The 20,678-nt window shown below is 32.8% G+C and overlaps 1 protein-coding gene across 2 annotated transcripts; it reads left to right on the top strand.

Moving 5' to 3' along the window:
- Positions 1 to 3,687: 3,687 nt before the first annotated feature.
- On the top strand, positions 3,688 to 8,054 carry LOC123551982 (uncharacterized). Of its 2 annotated transcripts, XM_053536369.1 has the most exons (4): positions 3,688 to 4,276; positions 4,598 to 4,687; positions 5,521 to 5,616; positions 7,615 to 8,054. In XM_053536369.1, exons 1-4 carry the CDS (start codon positions 3,877 to 3,879, stop codon positions 7,959 to 7,961), a joined length of 933 nt encoding a protein of 310 aa, XP_053392344.1. In that variant the 5' UTR covers positions 3,688 to 3,876; the 3' UTR covers positions 7,962 to 8,054. The 2 variants fall into 2 exon arrangements, with proteins under 2 accessions (XP_053392344.1, XP_053392345.1); XM_053536370.1 differs by lacking the exon at positions 4,598 to 4,687.
- The last annotated feature ends 12,624 nt before the right edge of the window (positions 8,055 to 20,678 follow it).

Genomic DNA, 20,678 nt, shown 5'->3' with positions numbered 1-20,678 from the left:
TGTTTTCTACAGGTTAATATGAAATTTGGTAGGAAGAGTGCACTCTGGTCAAGGTCATTTCTCTGTGATGGTAATGGAAAGAATAGTTCAACCTGGTTCATATAATATTATTATAAAACTCATGCATAATGGTCACATGAAAATTAATTAAATTTATTTAGTCTGACTGTATTAATCAAGATTGGTATGCGGTCTAGTAATAATAAATAGGTCAGCATACAAAGACAGAAAGTTTTCCAGGGGAAAGCCCCCTGACACCCCTTTCCCCATCAAGATGGGAGTAAACCTTCCATTATTATGTCCCCCTTCGAAGGAGGGGTATATTGTTTTGCAGATGTCGGTCAGTCGGTCGGAATGTAGACCAGTCCGTTTCCGGATGATAACTCAAGAACGCTTGGGCCTAGGATCATGAAAGTTGATAGGGAGGTTGGTCATCATCAGCAGATGACCCCTATTGATTTTGAGGTCTGTATGTCAGAGGTCAAGGTCACAGTGACCCTGAATAGTAAAACGGTTTCTGGATGATAACTCAAGAACACTCAGGCCTAGGATCATGAAAGTTGACAGGGAGGTTGGTAATGACCAGCAGATGACCCCTATTGATTTTGAGGTCAGTATGTCAAAGGTCAAGGTCGCAGTGACCAGGAACAATAAAATGGTTTCCAGGCAATAACTCAAGAACGCTTGGGCCTAGTGTCAGGAAAATTGATAGTTAGATTGGCCATGACCAGCAGATGACCCCTATTGATTTTGAGGTCATTAGGTCAAAGGTCAAGGTTGCATTGGCCAGGAACAGTTAAACGGTTTCTGATCTTCTTATCCAAAACCATGGGGCATAGGGCTTTGATATTTGGTATGTAGCAAAATCTTGTGATCCTCTATCAAGATTGTTCAGATTATTTCCCTGGGGTCAAATATGGCCCCACCCTGGGGGTCACATGGTTTATATAGGAAAAAAACTTTGAAAAACCTCTTGTCCAAAACCACAGGGCCTAGGGCCTAGGTCACCATTTCATACCTACATTTCAACGAAATTCAATAGCCCCTAATATGGGCAAAGGCACCCCTTCAATTCCTCGCTCTGCTTCTTGGCAGTGACATTTTCTTTCTGGACTGGTGGCACCCACCTCACCCCCAGTCAAACTTTCTTAGGGCTTATATGTATGGTAATTGGATAAAAAAACAGCAGCTAGGTAACACTTTATCTGATAATACCTCCTAGTTTCTGTCACAATATTCCTAGATTTTCCTGTGTTTTTTTCATAGTTTTCTGTGTGAAATATTCCTTAGGTTTTCTCCTAGTTTTTTCAAATGTATTGCTGGAGAGCCTGCATATATAAAATTCCTCAATAAGGCCAGCATTTTTTTATTTTCTGGTTTACGGGAGATTTTTCAAAAAATTTAGGTCGGGGGGGACAAATAAAAATAAAAATAAAAAACCCAATTTTGAGCAGTCGACCAAATAAATAAAAATAAAACGTCCAAAAGGATACAATTTTTTTATTTTTTGTACACCACAGAAAACAAAAGCCTGCAAGCTTAAATTGCATACATACTCACAAATGAACTATTCTGAACTAGTTTATATCTCATCATCTCAGTATACTGTTGTTTTCTTTATGTGTAGCTTGTATGAATAATGACATTCAAAGCCACAAAGGATATGTATTACTTGTGTTTTTGTATGTATCTATTTTGTAGTAAAAAAAGACCTGTGGAAACATTTTTCATAATAAAATATACAGATCATAAGAACATTGCATAATGTTTATTATATAAACATGAATAAAAACTGCTATTAAAGTGGGGATATGCAATGACTACTTTAGGTCTGCATCCTGCATACATGCATATTAATTGGCCGGAGATGCAAAGTCTTAAAAGATAGGCACTGACAGAAAGCAAAAATTACGAATTGATAAATATTATACACACTGGCTTTAAAATTAAATGGATTTGGTTGAGTTTCAGTAGCTTATATATTGTTTTATATTTTGCCGACTGTCAGTGCCACCTATATTGTATGACAAGCCGAAACGATCTGAATTTTGGATCAGCTAAAATGTATACAAAATAACAGCCTTATGGCTGATGTTCAAACAACAGTATTAGAGATTTATAAGACTCTTCTTCGAGATGGGACTAAGACTTACTCACTTAGTAAGTTATGAGTCCGAAAACAACATTAATTACTGGATATGTCATTATGTGTTCCTCAGTGTCAAAGGCACATGTGGCATATAGTGTCTAAATGTTTGTCCCAAACATGCTTTCAAAGGGTCTTCTTACAGATTTTATCGGTATACTTCAAGTGAACATGAGAATATTGCTGGGAGTTTCATGTTTGATAATTATCTTTAGAATTATAGTACCTGGCTAGAAGATTAGATTGCCCATCACAAATATTAAACAACCATTTAATAATCTGACTGTCCAATTATTTTGACTAGTTTCATTTTTTTATCACATGTATCATTGTCAAGCATAATTATGTGAGACATGTGTCATTTTCCATCGAAATTGCACTTTGTTTTTGAACAGAACTACTGAAAACTGTGGTATTTGTTATTTTTTCTTCTCTAACCCTCAAGACTTCAAAGTAAAAAATACATGTTTAGCAAGTTGATACTCACTTTTGCTCTTCCATTTTGCCATTTCTTTGGTTTCTTTCCTTTTTATCAATTGTGGTATTTTTCTGACAGTCCCACATGAATTTGATCGTTGTCCAATCATAATATACAGACAACAAATCTCGTACATGTGATACGCCAGATTTTTCAACATCTGGACAGCGTTGATAGTGAAGGTCATTTTTCGTAGTGATTATTCCTAATGTTGAGCTTTAGGTGCTGTAATTTCTACTCATATCCAGTTTGTTTACAATACTTGGTATCTCTGCCAACTTATTCCAAAGATTATTGTCTGTTAACTGTTTTCACACCAATCAAACAATTATTGACTAACAAGAACAAATCAGTTACAATGTGAAAATTGTGCTAGAACTAGCAATCTTTCTTTTTATGCTCCCTGGAGATGAGCATATTTTTTTTTTTTTTTTTTTTTGGTTGGATTTAACGTCGCACCGACACATGATATGTCATATGGCGACTTTCCAGCTTTAATGGTTGAGGAAGACCCCAGGTGCCCCTCCGTGCATTATTTCATCACGAGCGGGCACCTGGGTAGAACCACCGACCTTCCGTATTTCCAGCTGGATGGCTTCCTCACATGAAGAATTCAACGCCCCGAGTGAGGCTCGAACCCACATCGATGAGCATATTAAAATCGCATTCTGTTCGTGTGTCTATCCGTCCGTGTAAATTCGTGTCCGGTACATAACTCTGCCATTTATCAGGGGATTTATTTAAAATCTTTGCCCTTGGTTATTCTTTTGGTCACTTTGTCATTGGAGAGTTATTTCCCTTTATTGAGGCCTTTGTGTGTGTGTGGTGTGGGGTATGAATCAGTTTTATTGATCAATGTTCTATTTTCAGTATGAAATAGTGCTACATTATGGGCACTTCAATACTAAGGTCACATTTTAAAAGAGCACAATCTAAGCCTTATCCACAGTTAAAGTCTGTGACCTCTGTGTTAGGACGTACAGTTTGATTCAGAAAAAATAGCTGTCCTAATACAGGAGTTTCACTACGCTATCACAGTGTTCAAAATATGAAACTAGGATTCAGAATTATGCTTCTGTTGTAAAATTCTAAATAAGTGAAATGTGTATATACAAAATTAAATGGAGTAATTAAAGTTATTGTCTATATTTATTTAGTTCATAATTTTTAACTTTTACTTTTATTTCAGAGTATTAATCCAGCAGCTTTGTTGAAAACACACATAACTGGGGTGATTAGTCATGGACATGGCATGTTTGCTTCTTTCCTGGATATACTGCAGTTTCCACATGACCCAAATCTTACAATCAATGTGCTTTTAAGCTTTTATTTCTGCTTTCTCAGAAATCTACCAACTTCAAAAATAAAACAGTTAAAACCAAACTATAAAAACATTCTAGAAAAAATTGAGGCAATTAAAAAACAAATCAGTACAATCAGTTACATGTTTGAAAGCAGTGAAACTCATCTTTGGTGGAAAGCTTTTTTGGAGAAATTAAATACAGTGATGCCAATGAGAACAAAAGAGGACATTATATGGATTACCCGACTACTAAAACAGCAAAAAAACAACAACAAAGAAACATTAAAGACAACCTGGATCCAATACTTAGAAAGATGTTGGAAAAGGAAACAAGTAGACCTCACCTGTGGTAATTATATACATACAATGTATTATTATGTATTTGTAATGTGTTAATTGGTGAGTTATGAGTGAAATTTAATATATATTTTTATGCATCTGACTGAGCAATGTAAGAGCCAATTTTACCAAATATTTTCACCTTGTTTAGAGCATATTGAATGGTTTGGACATCTACATGGAAGGTCAAGGTCACATTTGAAGATCAAAGGTCCAGTCATGTATGAATTAGCTACTGTTAAAATTTAAGACATCATATCAGAACATTTTATTAACATGATAAATGATATTTTCCAAACATTAATTTTAATTTCTCTGAACACATTTACAGTTATAAATCCTGTGAAAGAAGATGATCGAAATTTAAAAACAAGCCGAGGGAAGCAGAAGTTGAAAAAAAAAACAGAGCGCATCCAAGGAGGTATTTGTTCGGCTTTACATTCAATATTTCAAAAATAATTCAGTTATATACCGGCCCGGTAGTTATAGTTATATCGAACAGTTCACCTAACCATCCTTCCATGGCACCCCATAGTCTGTAAGCAACTGCCTACTTTTTCATGTAAAGAATCATGGTCAGTAGCAGAGGTATATCATAAGTACTAGAAATAATATACTAGTACACCTTGGGTTTGGAGTAACTCAAATGAATCTTTTAACAATGATGGACTGGCAACAACCTAAAATTTAGTTTGTCATGTTTGTAGAAGGTGTTAAAATGTGAGTGTTTCTTCAGCCCAACTGTTTTAGCCTTAATTTAGTGCAGACAAAGTTAATTAAAGCTGACTTTCATGATGAGAAAATGACTACTGCCATTAAATAGGCAATAACAGACAGATCTATATCATGAAAAAAATCTGAAAAAATATTTGGTTCTGAAAAAAAACCACAAGTTTACAAGGGTACAATGTATAATGTACTGTGGTTGTTTCCAGCATTTTAGAGCATAGTGCCAATCTAAAAATAATCATACTCGGAATACTAGTGATTCTAAATAGGTGGATTTGCACTTATGCATTTGTAAGCATATGCATATTGCATTCAGAAGGTCATGAGTTTAAGTCTTGGTAATTTTTAATCTGAAGCTAGTTTTTTTTATCTGTCACATACTGCCTCTATATGTTTTGTATATATTAACATGAGGATTAAACTATTGAGAGCATGAAGTTTCCTTTCCTTTTCAATTGAATCTTAAAAAAATATAAATATATGTTTTGCTTCGTTTTGTTTATGTTCCTGTTTTGTGTATTTCAGGAAGAAGTGGTGTTAACTGTCAAAGCACTGTAGTACAGGTCAATAGAAAAAAACTAAATCAACAACATCAGCAGTGCCAAAGAGAAAGACAAACAGGTAAAGGAAAAACAGTGTGCATTTTTAGCTCACCTGTCACATAGTGACAAGGTGAGCTTTTGTGATCACCCGTCGTCCGTCGTCAGTCCGTGCATGCGTGCGTGCGTCAACAATTTCTTGTCTGCATGATAGTGGTTTCATTTATGATTTTATTTTAACCAAACTTGCACACAACTTGTATTACCATAAGATCTCGGTTCCTTTCTTGAACTGGCCAGATCCCATTATGGGTTCCAGAGTTATGGCCCCTGAAAGGGCCAAAATTAGCTATTTTGACCTTGTCTGCACAATAGCAGCTTTATTTATGATTTGATTTTTACCAAACTGGCACACAACTTGTATCAACATAAGATCTTGGTTCCTTTCTTGAACTGGCCAGATTCCTTTATGCGTTCCAGAGTTATGGCCCCTGAAAGGGCCAAAATTGGCTACCGTATTTTGACATTGTCTGCACAATAGCAGCTTCATTTATGATTTGAATTTAATCAAACTTACACAAAACTTGTGTCACCATAAGGTCTCGGTTTCTTTCTTGAACCGGCCAGATCCTGTAATGGGTTCCAGAGTTATGGCTCCTGAAAGGGCCAGAATTAGTTATTTTGACCTTGTTTGCACAATAGAAGCTTCATTTATGATTTGATTTTAACCAAACTTCAAACAACTTGTATCACCACAAGATCTTGGTTCCTTTCTTGAACTGGCCAGATTCCCTTATGGGTTCCAGAGTTATGGCCCCTTAAAGGTCCAAAATTGGCTATTTTGGCTTTTGCAGCCATATAGAGATTTCATTTATGGTTTTATTTGATACAAACTTCCAAAATATCTTCAACAACAGTAAATCTTGGATTTCATGACAAATCAGATCCAATCGTAGAGTTATTTTATATCTGATTACCTCCCCTGATTGTAATCAAAATGGATTTATATCAGTAAGTACTTATAGGACTTATTTGAAATTTCATTATTGTCATTAGTTGGACTGAGCCAATCAGGGTAGATAACTATGGACTGATTTTATGTCAAATTACCTCCCTTTATTTCAAATTAAAATGGGTATATCTCCGTAACTAATGAAGATACTGATCTGAAATTTCATTTATGTCAACAGATTTATTTGGCAGATCCTTCTTTTATTCACTTACAATATTTTTGTTTTAATTACTTCCCTTTTACGTTACTATAAATAGCTTATTTTTTAGTAACTTTTTTATTATTGGCCGTAGGGAAAAACCGAGACCACTTTTCTGTGGTACAACATGGATGGTACCTCCAATTGTTAGGTGTATTTTGACATATCTGTACCTTGTAAGATTTTTTTTTCTTTTTGGTTAAATTTCTTCCCTTTGTTGTTCCTGTCCTTTGGACTTAGATATTTTTTATGAGGACCTTCTTGTCCTCAAGTGCAATGATAACAGGTGAGCGATATAGGGCCATCATGGCCCTCTTGTATATCAATGTTTTTAGAATAATAAAAGTATTAATTTGTTTCTGTTTAAATGATTAATTGGGTGAACCATTTAATAACATCAAAACTGACCAAAAAGCAAACATTATTCAGAGTTAGCCATAACCTTCAGTGGTCAATAACTAAAAATACTAGGAGAATGTCTCTATAACTTGGCACACATGTATATTAACATAAATGTCTTCCAAAATACAGGACCTGTAACATTAGTTGAACTGTTTACTCATAATGCTAATTAACTCTTGCCCTGATTTAATCTGCCTCCCTGTCCTGTTAAAATTCTAAACTGGACTGCTCCATCTTTCAGACAGTACCATGTAAAAGTTTATAGAGGAGTTAATAGAAAAAATACTTACATAAAAGTGAACAGTGCAGATTGTGATAAGACTGCGCAGATGTGCAGGCTGATCTTGATCTGCACTGGTTGCAAAGGCATAAACCTTTGCCACCAGTAGCTAGAAAGTTAAGACATTCAGGGGTTGTTACTTTATTTTTCTTTTAATTATAACATGGTAACAATTATTTGTCTTCAGGAAGGCGAATCATGAGATGGAAGAGCTCAAGATGGATCACCATACTCACCGATGATGAGAGGAAAAGACACATATGGTTGATAATCCTCTTCGAACTTCTGGGACATTTACTACTATACATTATCTATGTTTTTATAATGACCAGATGTATCAAAGAACTTTTTATTATGATGGACAGAGTTTGGAAAGCTATTTTGTTAGCACACATGGGTCAGTTTCTGTGTTTTCTTACAGTAAACACATACTTGGAACACTTTTGTTTTGTGTTTTGTAATGTTAACAAGTCATTTCCTGGCAGTTTATTGGTTTCGTATCCTTTCAGGCATTCACTTAGTATTACGCAATAAACAGATCAGCACATTTTTAAGATCACCTGAAGACAAAACACTCAAAGGTATTATTGTGATCTCCTTTTTGTCCGTTGTCAATCTGTATCTCTTTTTACATTTAGCTATATGAAGCTTGGTCAGAATGTTTGTCTTCATAAAATATCGGCCAAGTTCGAAAGTGGATCATGTAGGTTTAAAAAGTAGTTCACTAGATCAAATTACAGATAAACCTTGTGAACACTCTAGAAATTTTTAAGTATTAAGGTATTACATCATTAATAGAGAACCTCCTTTTTGAAGAAAACTCCTAGTACCATAAACCTACTTTTACTGCAATTCTTAGGGGAGGGGTGGGGGGGGGGGGGGCGGGGGCGTAGGTTCAAGCCCTACTGGGACCAAATTTTTTTTCCTTATTTTCCTTTTTTACTAGTAAGTTTTTACTTCTTTCAATACTTATTATTGATGTTTTGTACAAAATGCTGATGTCCGTACATCCGATAGCATTTTCGTGTCTGCTGTGTAACTCAATGACACTTGGCACAAATGTTCACCACATTAAGATGATGTGCGGAGTGCATGTTTCGGATGGCTCCCTTCAAGGTCACACAGGGGTCAAACGTCATATGTCTTTGTTTCATGTATATATTGCTCTGCATTGCGGTGCTCTTGTTTTTATTTGGCAGATACCCTTTTTGTTCGCTTACAATATTTTTTTTTGAATTACTTCCCTTTGATGTTACTAAAAATAGCTTATTTTGTAATTTTGTTATTGGCCTTAGGAAAAAACCGAGTACATTTTTTTGCGGTACAACATGAATGATGCATTCAATTTTTAGGTAAATTTTGACATATCTGTACCTGGTAAGGATCATTTTGTAAACTTTTTTTTTTCTGTCGACTTAGAATGTTTTAGTTATCTCTTCGCTTTGTTCTTCCTGTTGGGCTTCAACAGTCAGGTTCTTTAAATTTTGCTCCTAGCCTCCTCTGATATAACGCTTTGGGCGTATATTACCCCGCCTGGCGGAGCTCTTGTTTTTAGCTCGTGAGCTTTTGTGATCACGCAGCGTCCGTCGCCCGTCCTAGCGTGCATCCATCCGTCCGTAAACTTTTGCTTGTGACCACTCTAGAGGTCACATTTTTCATGGGAACTTTATAAAAATTAGTCAGAATGTTCATCTTGATGATATCTAGGTCAAATTCGAAACTGGATCATGTGCGGTCAGAAACTAGGTCAGTAGGTCTAAAAATAGAAAACCCTTGTGACCTCTCTAGAGGCCATATTTTAGATCTTCATGAAAATTGGTCAGAATGTTCATCTTGATGATATCTAGACCAAGTTCGAAACTGGGTTACGTGCGGTCAAAAACTAGGTCAGTAGGTCTAAAAATAAGAAAAAGCTTGTGACCTCTCTAGAGGCCATATTTTTCATGAGATCTTCATGAAAATTGGTCAAAATGTTCATCTTGATGATATCTAGGTCAAGTTTGAAACTGGGTCACGTGTTATCAAAAACTAGGTCAGTAGGTCTAAAAATAGAAAAACCTTGTGACCTTTCTAGAGGCCATATTTTTCATGGGATCTTTATGAAAATTGGTCAGAATGTTCATCTTAATGATATCTAGGAAAAGTTTGAAACTAGGTCACGTGCGGTCAGAAACTAGGTCAGTAGGTCTAAAAATAGAAAATCCTTGTGACCTCCCTAGAGGCCATATTTTTCAATGGATCTTCATGAAAATTGGTGAGAATGTTCACCTTGATAATATCTATGTCTGGTTCGAAACTGGGTCACGTGCAGTCAAAAACTAGATCAGTAGGTCTAAAAATAGAAAAACCTTGTGACCTCTTTAGAGGCCAAATTTTACGTGAGATCTTCATGAAAATTGGTGAGAATGTTCACCTTGATGATATCTAGGTCAAGATCAACAGTGTGTCACGTGCCTTTAAAAACTAGGTCATTAGGTCAAATAATAGAAAAACCTTGTGACCTCTCTTGAGGTCATATTTTTCAATGGATCTTCATGAAAATTGGTCAGAATTTTTATCTTGATGATATCTAGGTCAAGTTCAAAACTAGGTCACATGTGCTCAAAAACTAGGTCACTATGTCAAATAATAGAAAAAACGACATCATACTCGGTTCAAAACTGGGTCATGTGAGGACAGGTGAGCGATTCAGGACGATCATGGTCCTCTTGTTTAATAATCTCCACTTTTTATTCAAAAAATGCTTGTCCGGTGCATAATTTGAAAGGAAGATAGGCATTTGGTTGAAATTTCATATAGTGATAAATGCCATTGATAGGAAGTGGTATCAGGTATGCCAAAGAACTAAACTCTGCCTTGGCTAATTTTCGAGTCATCTCCCTTTATTATATGTTGCTTGTCAGGGGTATAACTTGAAAAGTATTAGAGAATTTGATTGAATATTAATTTAGTGAGAGGCCATTGAAAGTAGGTGCAGTGTCAAAGAACAATAACTATTCCTTGCCTAGTTTTTCAATCATCTCCCCTTATACAAAATAATGCTTGTCAAGAGTACAAACAGCATTTGACTTAAACATAATATAATGATAGAAGTTATTGAGCAGAAGTGCAGTCGGGAATAACCATAACTCAACCTTAATTTTGTCAAGCCCGCTCAAGGAATCGAAGACATAGTTGTCCAAATGGCTGTTCAGTGTATGTGCATGCGTCCGTCCGGGTTGGTTTGTCCATAACTTTGACTTGCATGGAGCAATCACATTTATATTTGGCTTGGCATGAATGTTAACCTCAGTGAGACTGAGTGTCATGCCCAAACCGCAGGTTCCTATCTCAAAGGTCAAGGTCACACTTGGAAGTCGAAGGTTAAATTCAATATTGACTGTCTTGAGCATTTTGTCTTCATGCGTGGAGGGATTTTGATGAAACTTGGCACAACTGTTCACAACCATGTGACGGAGTGTCATGCGGAAGAATAAGGATCCTAGATCTAAGGTCAAGGTCACACTTGGAGGTCAAAGGACAGATACAAGACTTTGTCCGTAGCATTTCTTTTTCATACATAGAGGGATTTTGATGTAACTTGGCACAATTGTTCACCATCATACGACAGAGTGTCATGTGCAAGAAACTAGGATTACTTCCCTTTGTTGTTACTATAAATAGCCTATATTGTAACTTTTTTTATAACTGGTTGTAGGGAAAAATCAAGACTACTTTTCTGTAGTACAAAATGCATGACACATCCAGTTTTGAGGTGTATTTCAACCTATCTCTACTGCTAAGGATTTTTGTGTGGACTTAGAATTTTTTTAAAGATTTACTTCCCTATGTTGTTACCATAAGTAACTTATTTTGTAACTTTTGCAACCATTTTTATTTGGCATACATGTTTGCCTCAATTAGACATGGTGTCATGTGCAACTCCTAGTCCTTTTGACAGCTGGCGGGCTAGACATGTTGCCTGTGAGCATCTAATTTATTATCTCCCTTTATTACACAAAATAATGCTTGTCTGGAATATAACTTGAAATGTATTAATGGCATTTGATTGAAACTTGACATAATGATAAATAATTTAAGGGTTGAAGTGAAATGTCCAAGAACTATAACTCTACCTTACCTAAATTTATAATAATCTCCCTTTATAATGCTTCTTCAGAGCATACTATGAAAAATGTTAAAGGTACCTAATTGAAACTTCACAGAATGATCAAAGCAATTGAGTGGAAGTGCAGTGTCAAGCACTTGCTGCAGAGAGTATCATTCAGTTTAACTGATTCCTTGTTTGTATTTGAATTAGAAATATATGTTATATATACACATACATACGAATGTATGAATTCTATTCATTAATTAATTTTTCAAAAGATAATTTTACTTCTTATTAGACTGACGTATTGATCTATTTAGTACCTGAGTAACTTCATGTAACATTCTTGATATTTCGTTTCGCATCAAGATTGTGTAACTGATTATTGATGGAGCTAAATTGCTAGGTCAGTATGTACATGTCTCAGTATTTCAAACTTTTTGTTCTTAAGTTTGATTCAGTTTTCACTAACATACAAATGGTTGTAGTATACCTTCATTAAATTTCTTGTTTCATACCATTACTTTTTTGTACATTAATAGGGTTGTCAATAATGAATCTCTTTGTCAGTGTAAGAACATGTATAAGTAGATATACTTGTATTTTGTCTACCAATGTGATTGGTTTAAAACTTAATTCCTGATATCGGGGTATATTTTTATAATTGAAATAAGTGTTGTAACAGTTCGTAAATTTACAAACTTCATAAACAAATGCACAAAGCCTATTTTTTTCATTTTAATTGTAATCAGTTTAAGCTACTTTGTAAATTTATGTTGTTACTTAAATTGTTTGTAAATTTACATTTCTTAAAATTTGAATGTTAGAAGTTGAGCTTTAAGTTCTTCAGAGTTATGCAATAATGGACAATTTTAATGATCAGTTTAAGCTACGTCATAAATTTAATAACCAAGTTATTACTTGTTCGTAAATTTACGAACTGTGCCAAATTCATTTCTTCCCATTTGTTAATTTTTCACAGTTTTCATCTTGTTTATGAATTTACGAACAAGTAACAACTTTTTTGCTTTGTTAGATTTACATTTCTTACAATTTGTTATTTTTTCACCTTTTCATCTTGTTTGTAAATTTATTAAGTTTCTCAAATTTTTAAGAATGATAAACAAGTAAATCACTTTCAGCTACTTCGTAAATTTATGAATTATGTCAGATTTACAATTCTTCGCATTTGTAAATTTTTCACAATTTTCATCTGTCTCGTAAATTTTCAAAGTGGAACTTTTAAGTTTCTCAGTATTTGCAAAATAGAAATTTTATTCACTTCAAGCAACTACGTAAATTTATGAAGCTGTTACTTGTACATAAATTAAGAAATTATGTCAGATTTACATTTTTTCACTTTTATAATTTTTTCACAATTTTCATCTTGTTCGTAAATTTACGAAGTGGAACTTTGAAGTTAAGATCTCAGATATTTGCAATATAGAAATTTTAGTCACTTCGAGCTACTTCGTAAATTTACGAAGCTGTTACTCTTACATAAATTAATTGAATTATGTCAGATTTATATTTCTTCGCATTTGTAAATTTTTCACAATTTTCATCTTGTTCGTAAATTTACGAAGTGGAACTTTTGAAGTTTCTCAGATATTGGCGAAATAGAAATTTTAGTCACTTCCAGCTACTTCGTAAATTTACGAAGCTGTTACTTGTACATAAATTAATGAATTATGTCAGATTTACATTTTTTTCGCATTTGTTAATTTTTCACAGTTTTCATCTTGTTCGTAAATTTACGAAGTGGAAGTGTCTCAGGTTTTTGCAAAAAAAGAAATTAGTATTACTTTAAGCTCATTCGTAAATTTACGAAGCTGATACTTGTACATAAATTAACAAATTATGTCAGATTTACATTTCTTCCCATTTGTATTTTTTTTTCAATATTTATCTTGTTCGTAAATTTACGAAGTTGAACTTTTGAAGTTTTTCAGATTTTTGCAAGAATAGACCTACTCATAAACATGCTTTTCAAGATTACTTCCCTTACTCGTTTAGCTATGATCGTTTCCATTTTTAAAAGTGTATTTCAGTACCATTCATTTGGTCTATCATGGCAACATCTATAATGTCAATGAACGTTAGGGGTCTTATTAATACAAGAAAACGAAAACAAGTATTTCAATGGCTAAAGCATCAAAATTTCTCAATCTGCTTATTACAGGAAACACATCTAATTAACGCAAACAGTAAAATATGGCAAAATGACTGGAACGGTGAAGCATTTTTTAGCGGCATACATTCCAATAAAGAAGGAATCGCCGTGCTATTAAATATTAAAGAGAAATATGAAGTAATTAATTTTACGGAAATAGTTAAAGGCCGATTATCTGCATTAGAAATAAAAATCAATGATAACGATCTTATGATTTTAAATGTTTATGGTCCGAACAATGATGATATCCAATTTTTTTCGAATTTTCGAAACTAGAAACTTTTTTAATAGAAAATAATGACAAAAACTTTATAATAGGAGGAGATTTTAACACAGTACTCGATATAAATTATGATAAGAAAAATGGCCGACAAGACACCCATGTGAAATCAAGACGTAAACTGAACTCAATACAACAACAATTAAATTTAATTGATATTTGGAGATACCTAAATAAAACAAGATGTGATTTTACGTGGCATTCAAATACAAATCCACCAATATTCTGTAGGCTAGACTTTTTTCTTATCTCCGAATATTTATGCAGCTTAACAAATGACTGTGTGATTAAACCTGGTTTCAAGACAGATCATTCTATAGTAATATTTAATGTAAATTTCAGTAACATTGAAAGAGGACCAGGTTATTATAAATTTAACAACAGTCTTTTATTAAATGAGGACTTTCAAATTTTGATAAGGAAAAGTATTACTGAAACTGCTGAATTCAATGCGGAAGCACAGCCTGATGTTCTATGGGAATTAATAAAGGGAAATATAAGGAATACGTCGATAAGATACTCGACTAATAAGAAGAAAATAGATAAAAAACAAGAGCTTAAACTTATAAAAGAAATTAAAGATTTAGAAATTGAACTTCAAAGTCAGGAAATAGATATAAAAGAAATAAAAGAAAGCTTACAAGATAAACAAGAACAATTAAACAATCTTTACGATAAAAAAGTGAATGGCATTATAATTAGATCTAAAGCACTAAATATTGAAGGCAATGAAAAAAATACTAAGTACTTCGCAAATCTAGAAAAGAGAAATGCAGAAAAAAAGAATATAACAAAATTGGTAATCGAAGGACAAGAAATAAATAATAAAAAAGAGATATTAAATGAAGAAGTTAAATTTTATAAAAACTTGTATAAAAAACGGCAGCTGAAATCGTCCACAATAAACTTTTTTGACGAATCTATAAGGAAATTATCTAATGAAGAAAAATGTACATGTGAAGGAAAACTCACAGATAAGGAATGTACTAAAGCCCTTTTTGACATGAAAAACAATAAAAGCCCAGGCTCCGACGGTCTTACAACAGAATTTTATAAAATATTTTGGAAAGACATTAAGGTATACTTCATAAACGCTCTTAATTATTCATATGAGAAGGGTGAAATGTCAGACCTGCAAAAACAAAGTATTTTAACATTATTACCCAAACCTGGAAAAGATCAAACTTCACTAGCGAATTGGCGACCAATTAGTTTACTTAATGTTGACTACAAAATTGCAACAAAAACTATCTCTAATCGACTTAAAAACGTTTTACCACATATTATAAGTTACGAGCAAACTGGATTCATGAAAGGAAGATATATAGGAGAAAATGTGCGCCTTATTTTTGAAATCATAGAATATCTCAATCAACAAAATTTACCTGGTCTTCTTTTGTTTTCAGATTATGAAAAGGCATTTGATAGTTTAAGCCATGATTTTATAACGCTAAGTTTAAAGCACTTCAATTTTGGACAGTCTTTCATAAAATGGGTAAAGCTCTTTTATAGTGTATCACCAGTCTGATTATTAACAATGGTTTTTTATCAGAGAGTGTTCAAATTGAACGTGGGGTTCGACAAGGCTGTCCTCTTTCTTCTTCGCTGTTTATCGTTTGCATGGAATTATTAACTAATACTATAAGAAAAGATGAACACATCAAAGGAATCAATATAGGAAATACTGAAATAAAGCAAACACTTTTTGCAGATGATGCAACATATATTAACAACGGTAATAAAGAATCGTTTGAGAGATTAATAGATGTTATAACTGATTTTGGCAATGTTTCGGGACTTACTCTTAATATAACAAAAACAATAATACTTAGAGTAGGATCATTAAAAAACTCAGATGTGAAATACGCAACAAAGAAAGATTTCATTTGGACATCAAAAAGCGCAAAAACTCTTGGTATGACATTTTATAATGACAGGGAATCAAATATAAAATTAAACTTTGAGCCGAAATTACAAGAATTCAAAAACTGTTTAAAACAATGGCAACACCGAAAGCTCACTCTTTTAGGTAAAGTGACTGTAGTAAAAACGTTTGCTCTGCCAAAACTCATATATCCCTTTACTGTCTTGCCGAATCCATCAGAAAACATTTTAACAGATATTATCCGAACGGTCTTCAGTTTTATATGGGATAATAAATCCGAGAAAATAAAACGTAAGGTTTTAGCTAAAGACTACGAACTAGGAGGGTTAAAATTAACAGATATTAGGTTATTTTTGCATTCCATAAAAGCCTGTTGGGTAAAACGGATAATATGTGACGAGAATAAAGGTCCCTGGAAATTATTTTACGTAAATGCTCTTGAAAAGTTTGGTGCTCAATTAGTTTTTGAATGTAACTTAAATAAAGATGACATAGATCTTATCTGCAATAGGAATATATTCTTAAAAGATATTCTAATTGCTTGGTTTAAGATTAGCCATGAATACAACCAAATAAGAGAAGATATAAACCATGTTATATGGAATAACTCGGAAATACGAATGCAAAACAAAACAATTTTCTGGAATAATTGGTATGATAAAATATAAAATATATAGACCAGTTGTTCGACTTTCGGCAAAATGTTTTTACAGATTTAATGAAGCGAAACAAATGTTAGACTTAGAGGAACATGATTACCTTAACTATTTTAAATTAATAAAGAGTATTCCAAAAAGCAGCATAAAATATATGACCCAAAATTTCTTAAATAATAATAGGGACAATACATTAATTAATAAAATAAAAAACATTGATAAACATAATCAATTACTATATAAAATTCAAATAAAATGTATGCCCATTGAAGACATAAAAGCAGAAAACAAATGGAACGATGTTTTTGAAAATCGCGACATTAACTGGAAGCGTATATATACAGTACCGCTTACAACTACTATTGATACACACTTCGAAGTTTTCAGTATAGATTCTTAATGCGTTTGTTACCCACAAACAAATATTTATATACATGTAAACTGGTCTCCAGTAATCTATGTGATTTCTGCAACATGAATATTGAAACAACCGAGCATCTGTATTGGGAGTGCCAGGACGTGCAGGCTTTATGGAATATACTTAACAATTTTTTCGAAACTAAAAATATCCCCTATACAGTCAATTTTGAAGATGTCTGTTTTGGTTGTATAGGAAATACTAAAATGAAAAGCGCAATAAATTTTGTTATTATATTATGTAAGTTTTTCATTTTTAGAATGAAATACAGGAAGACAATCCCAATTTTTAAACAGTTTCTTGAATATCTATATTTGCGTATATCCCTGGAAAAAGAAATAGCTTTAATGAAAGATAGATTAGATAAACATGAATCCAAATGGTCTTTTCTAACTGAAATTTAGCCACCCCAAAAATTTTATTCTTTTCTAGCATAAATCGAATATAGTTTTTCAATTTAAATGGAAACGATCCCATTTTTTTCTTCTCTTATCTATCCCCTTCCTTTTTCATCAATCAGCATCACATCTTCCTTTAAAAAAAAAAACACTTTCCTTTCACATACATATGGAATATTATAATTGAATCGATACATATTTGATAAATATGATTGAAAAACTGAAACTTATATTTATTCATTGTGTTGTTTGCATTTTATTGCATTGCTTTTGTATACTGGATTATAGTATTGTGTGTATGTTACTGTTTTCATGTATGTAAAGGAATAAACGGGGTTACCCATATGGGGCCTCAATAAAAAAAAAAAAAAAAAAAAAAGAATAGAAATTTGATTCAGTAGAAGCTACTTGTTGTTACTTGTTCGTTAATTTATGAACTGTGTCAAATTTACATTCCTTATTTCTTTCACTTTTTTAGCTTGTTTGTAAATTTACAAAGTCCAGCTGCTTAACTTTCTCAAATGTTTGCAAAAAAAAAGAGAAATTTAATCAGTTTAAGCTACTTCGTAAATTTACGAACAGTGACAAATGCACATTTCTTTTTTCTACAAAGCTGATTGTTCCATTTTAATGTTACATTGTTTCGTGCCAAGCCTTGGCAAACTTCGTAAATTTACGAACTACTTCTTTTGAAGACTTTTAAAATCCAATTTATGTATTATTTTATATGAAATTTTTACGACTTATTCCATTCGTAAATTTACGAACATGTCTTAATTAATAATATCTTAGCGCTAAAACTTAAGTATGTTTTTATTTCTTATGAAATGCCATTAAACGGTTGTTCGTAAATTTACGAACTTTATTATATTTGAAAATTTCCAAATAACATCGCTTTTGGCAAACTTCGTAAATTTACGAACTACTTCTTTTGAAGACTTTTAAAATCCAATTTATGTATTAGTTTATATGAAATTTTTACGACTTATTCCATTCGTAAATTTACGAACATGTCTTAATTAATAATATCTTAGCGCTAAAACTTAAGTATGTTTTAATTTCTTATGAAATGCCATTAAACGGTTGTTCGTAAATTTACGAACTTTATTATATTTGAAAATTTCCAAATAACATCGCTTTTGGCAAACTTCGTAAATTTACGAACTACTTCTTTTGAAGACTTTTAAAATCCAATTTATGTATTAGTTTGTATGAAATTTTTACGACTTATTCCATTCGTAAATTTACGAACTTGTCTTAATTAATAATATCTTAGCGCTAAAACTTAAGTATGTTTTTATTTCTTATGAAATGCCATTAAACGGTTGTTCGTAAATTTACGAACTTTATTGTATTTGAAAATTTCCAAATAACATCGCTTTTGTAGAGTATGAATAATGATTTTTATTATGTATTATATGTATTATATATATGAAATAAATGTATCATGACATGTCATTTTATGTGTTGATTTTTACTTCCGTTGAAAAATTTACGAAGAAAGTATGTTGTAAATTGGGAAAAAAGCACGTACATTTTTAGGTGATGAGGTTAAATGTGTGAAGAAATGCGTGTTGATTTTTTCTTCGCTAAAAAATTTACGAAGAGAGACAAACAGAATTTGGAAAAAAAGCGCGCTTTTTTTAAAGGTTTTGGCTGAAAAAGAGGAATCTGGATATAAAATCCTCTTTTAAAATACAACAAGTTAATAATATATTGCATTAAAATTATAATAGGAACCATAAGCTGCATGTTATTTAATTGATTCCTCAAAGCACATCCAAAATAAGTTACATTTTCTTCAGATCTTAAAGTAAACAGACCAATTTCCTGGCTGTTGTAGGGTATATGAACCAGCTGTAGTGGAATGAACCATCAAAGGAACAAGGAATATTGTCTGAAAGAAGATACATTACATGTCCTGTAAACATTACTAAAAATCAAAAACTGAATACTTAATTAATAATGTGATTGTGAAAGTTTTCATCAATTTACCATAAAATACTTTAAAAGTTATTGTACTATGAATCTATTTTTTAAAAATCATCAATTGTTTCACACTCAACAATGCTCAACAATTTAACAAATAAAAAGATATTCATTATGTAGCATAAATTTCCACTATCCATATACAATCATCATGTTACAAACATTCTGAATCAACAATAATGGAAAGAGAGTAGTCACAAGCGAAAAAGATCTGAGACCCACAGCAAAAACATCACATTTATAAATGGAAGCGCTAGAATCGTCAAACTAGCCATTTTAGCCAACGTACAGACGATCCTACTATCCTATAGGTTTGGCGTCGTAATCAATTTTAAAATATTGTCTGATAAGCTTACAGTGATATTCAATTGTATGCAAAAAAATATTACAAATTTATCTACAGTATTCATATATAAAATGATCGCCGAACAGGTAGAAAACCATTCGCGGAGAGCTAGTCGTCTTGTCGCCGGACAGCTAGAATGCAGGGTAGGCGTCCGGTTATTGGACATCTACATATTTCCTTTCAAAATACCTTGGCTACTACTGTGAGAGGGGACTTTTCGAGAAATGATGTGACATAGGCAGGGATCAATAAGTCTGCATCAAATTTATTTAATATCATAGCTACATGTATTTTTTTATTTTTCCATACTAATGCTTACTATGGACAATGAAATTATTTGATGAATCCTGGTCACCTTGAGTAAGAAGCTGTCTGCCTTCAATAATCTTTGTGACAACCAAACTGGCCATTTTATATTAAATACACAGACATAATGAAATCATCTGTGTTTAGTGGCCACAAGATAAATTTCATAAATTTCTCTCGGTATGTATTAGATTCACTTCCAGGTAAAAGACAGACTTTCAGTGAAAGTTTCAAATATATTAGAGAATCTACATTAACAACTGTTTATAAACAGTACTTACCAAATCAGTAAACAGTATTACAAGTTTCAGATCCCTTCAACGTTGAACAAAAGATAGTTAAACAAAAGTAAATTTCACATGGTTCCCTGATAAAATCCGAAACCGGAAACATACAGTAGCGAAGGGGAAACAACTGATTTTGAACGAAATATTTGTCTCAGGCGTAATACCACTATTTTTTTACAGGTCTGATGTCTAAATATTCTTTCTCTAGCAGGCTGTTATCAATCATGTAACAAGCAGTCGTACTTTAACGGTCAAACTTTTGCTAATTAAAACATGTGTAAGAAAGCTGCGCGCGTAAACTTGGCGCAACTTTAAACGTCGCTTCTCAATATTACGTCATCTGGACCGGTTTTCAAAGACGACGTCACATATGTAGACAACTGCTCTGCCAAAACGTGCTATCTTTTCTTTACATGTTTTTGA

The sequence above is a fragment of the Mercenaria mercenaria genome, unplaced genomic scaffold, assembly GCF_021730395.1.
Source record: "Mercenaria mercenaria strain notata unplaced genomic scaffold, MADL_Memer_1 contig_948, whole genome shotgun sequence".
In the NCBI taxonomy this organism is placed as follows: domain Eukaryota; kingdom Metazoa; phylum Mollusca; class Bivalvia; order Venerida; family Veneridae; genus Mercenaria; species Mercenaria mercenaria.
The sequence above is the reverse complement of the archived record's forward strand: the minus strand, read 5'-3'. Positions and strand labels throughout refer to the sequence as shown.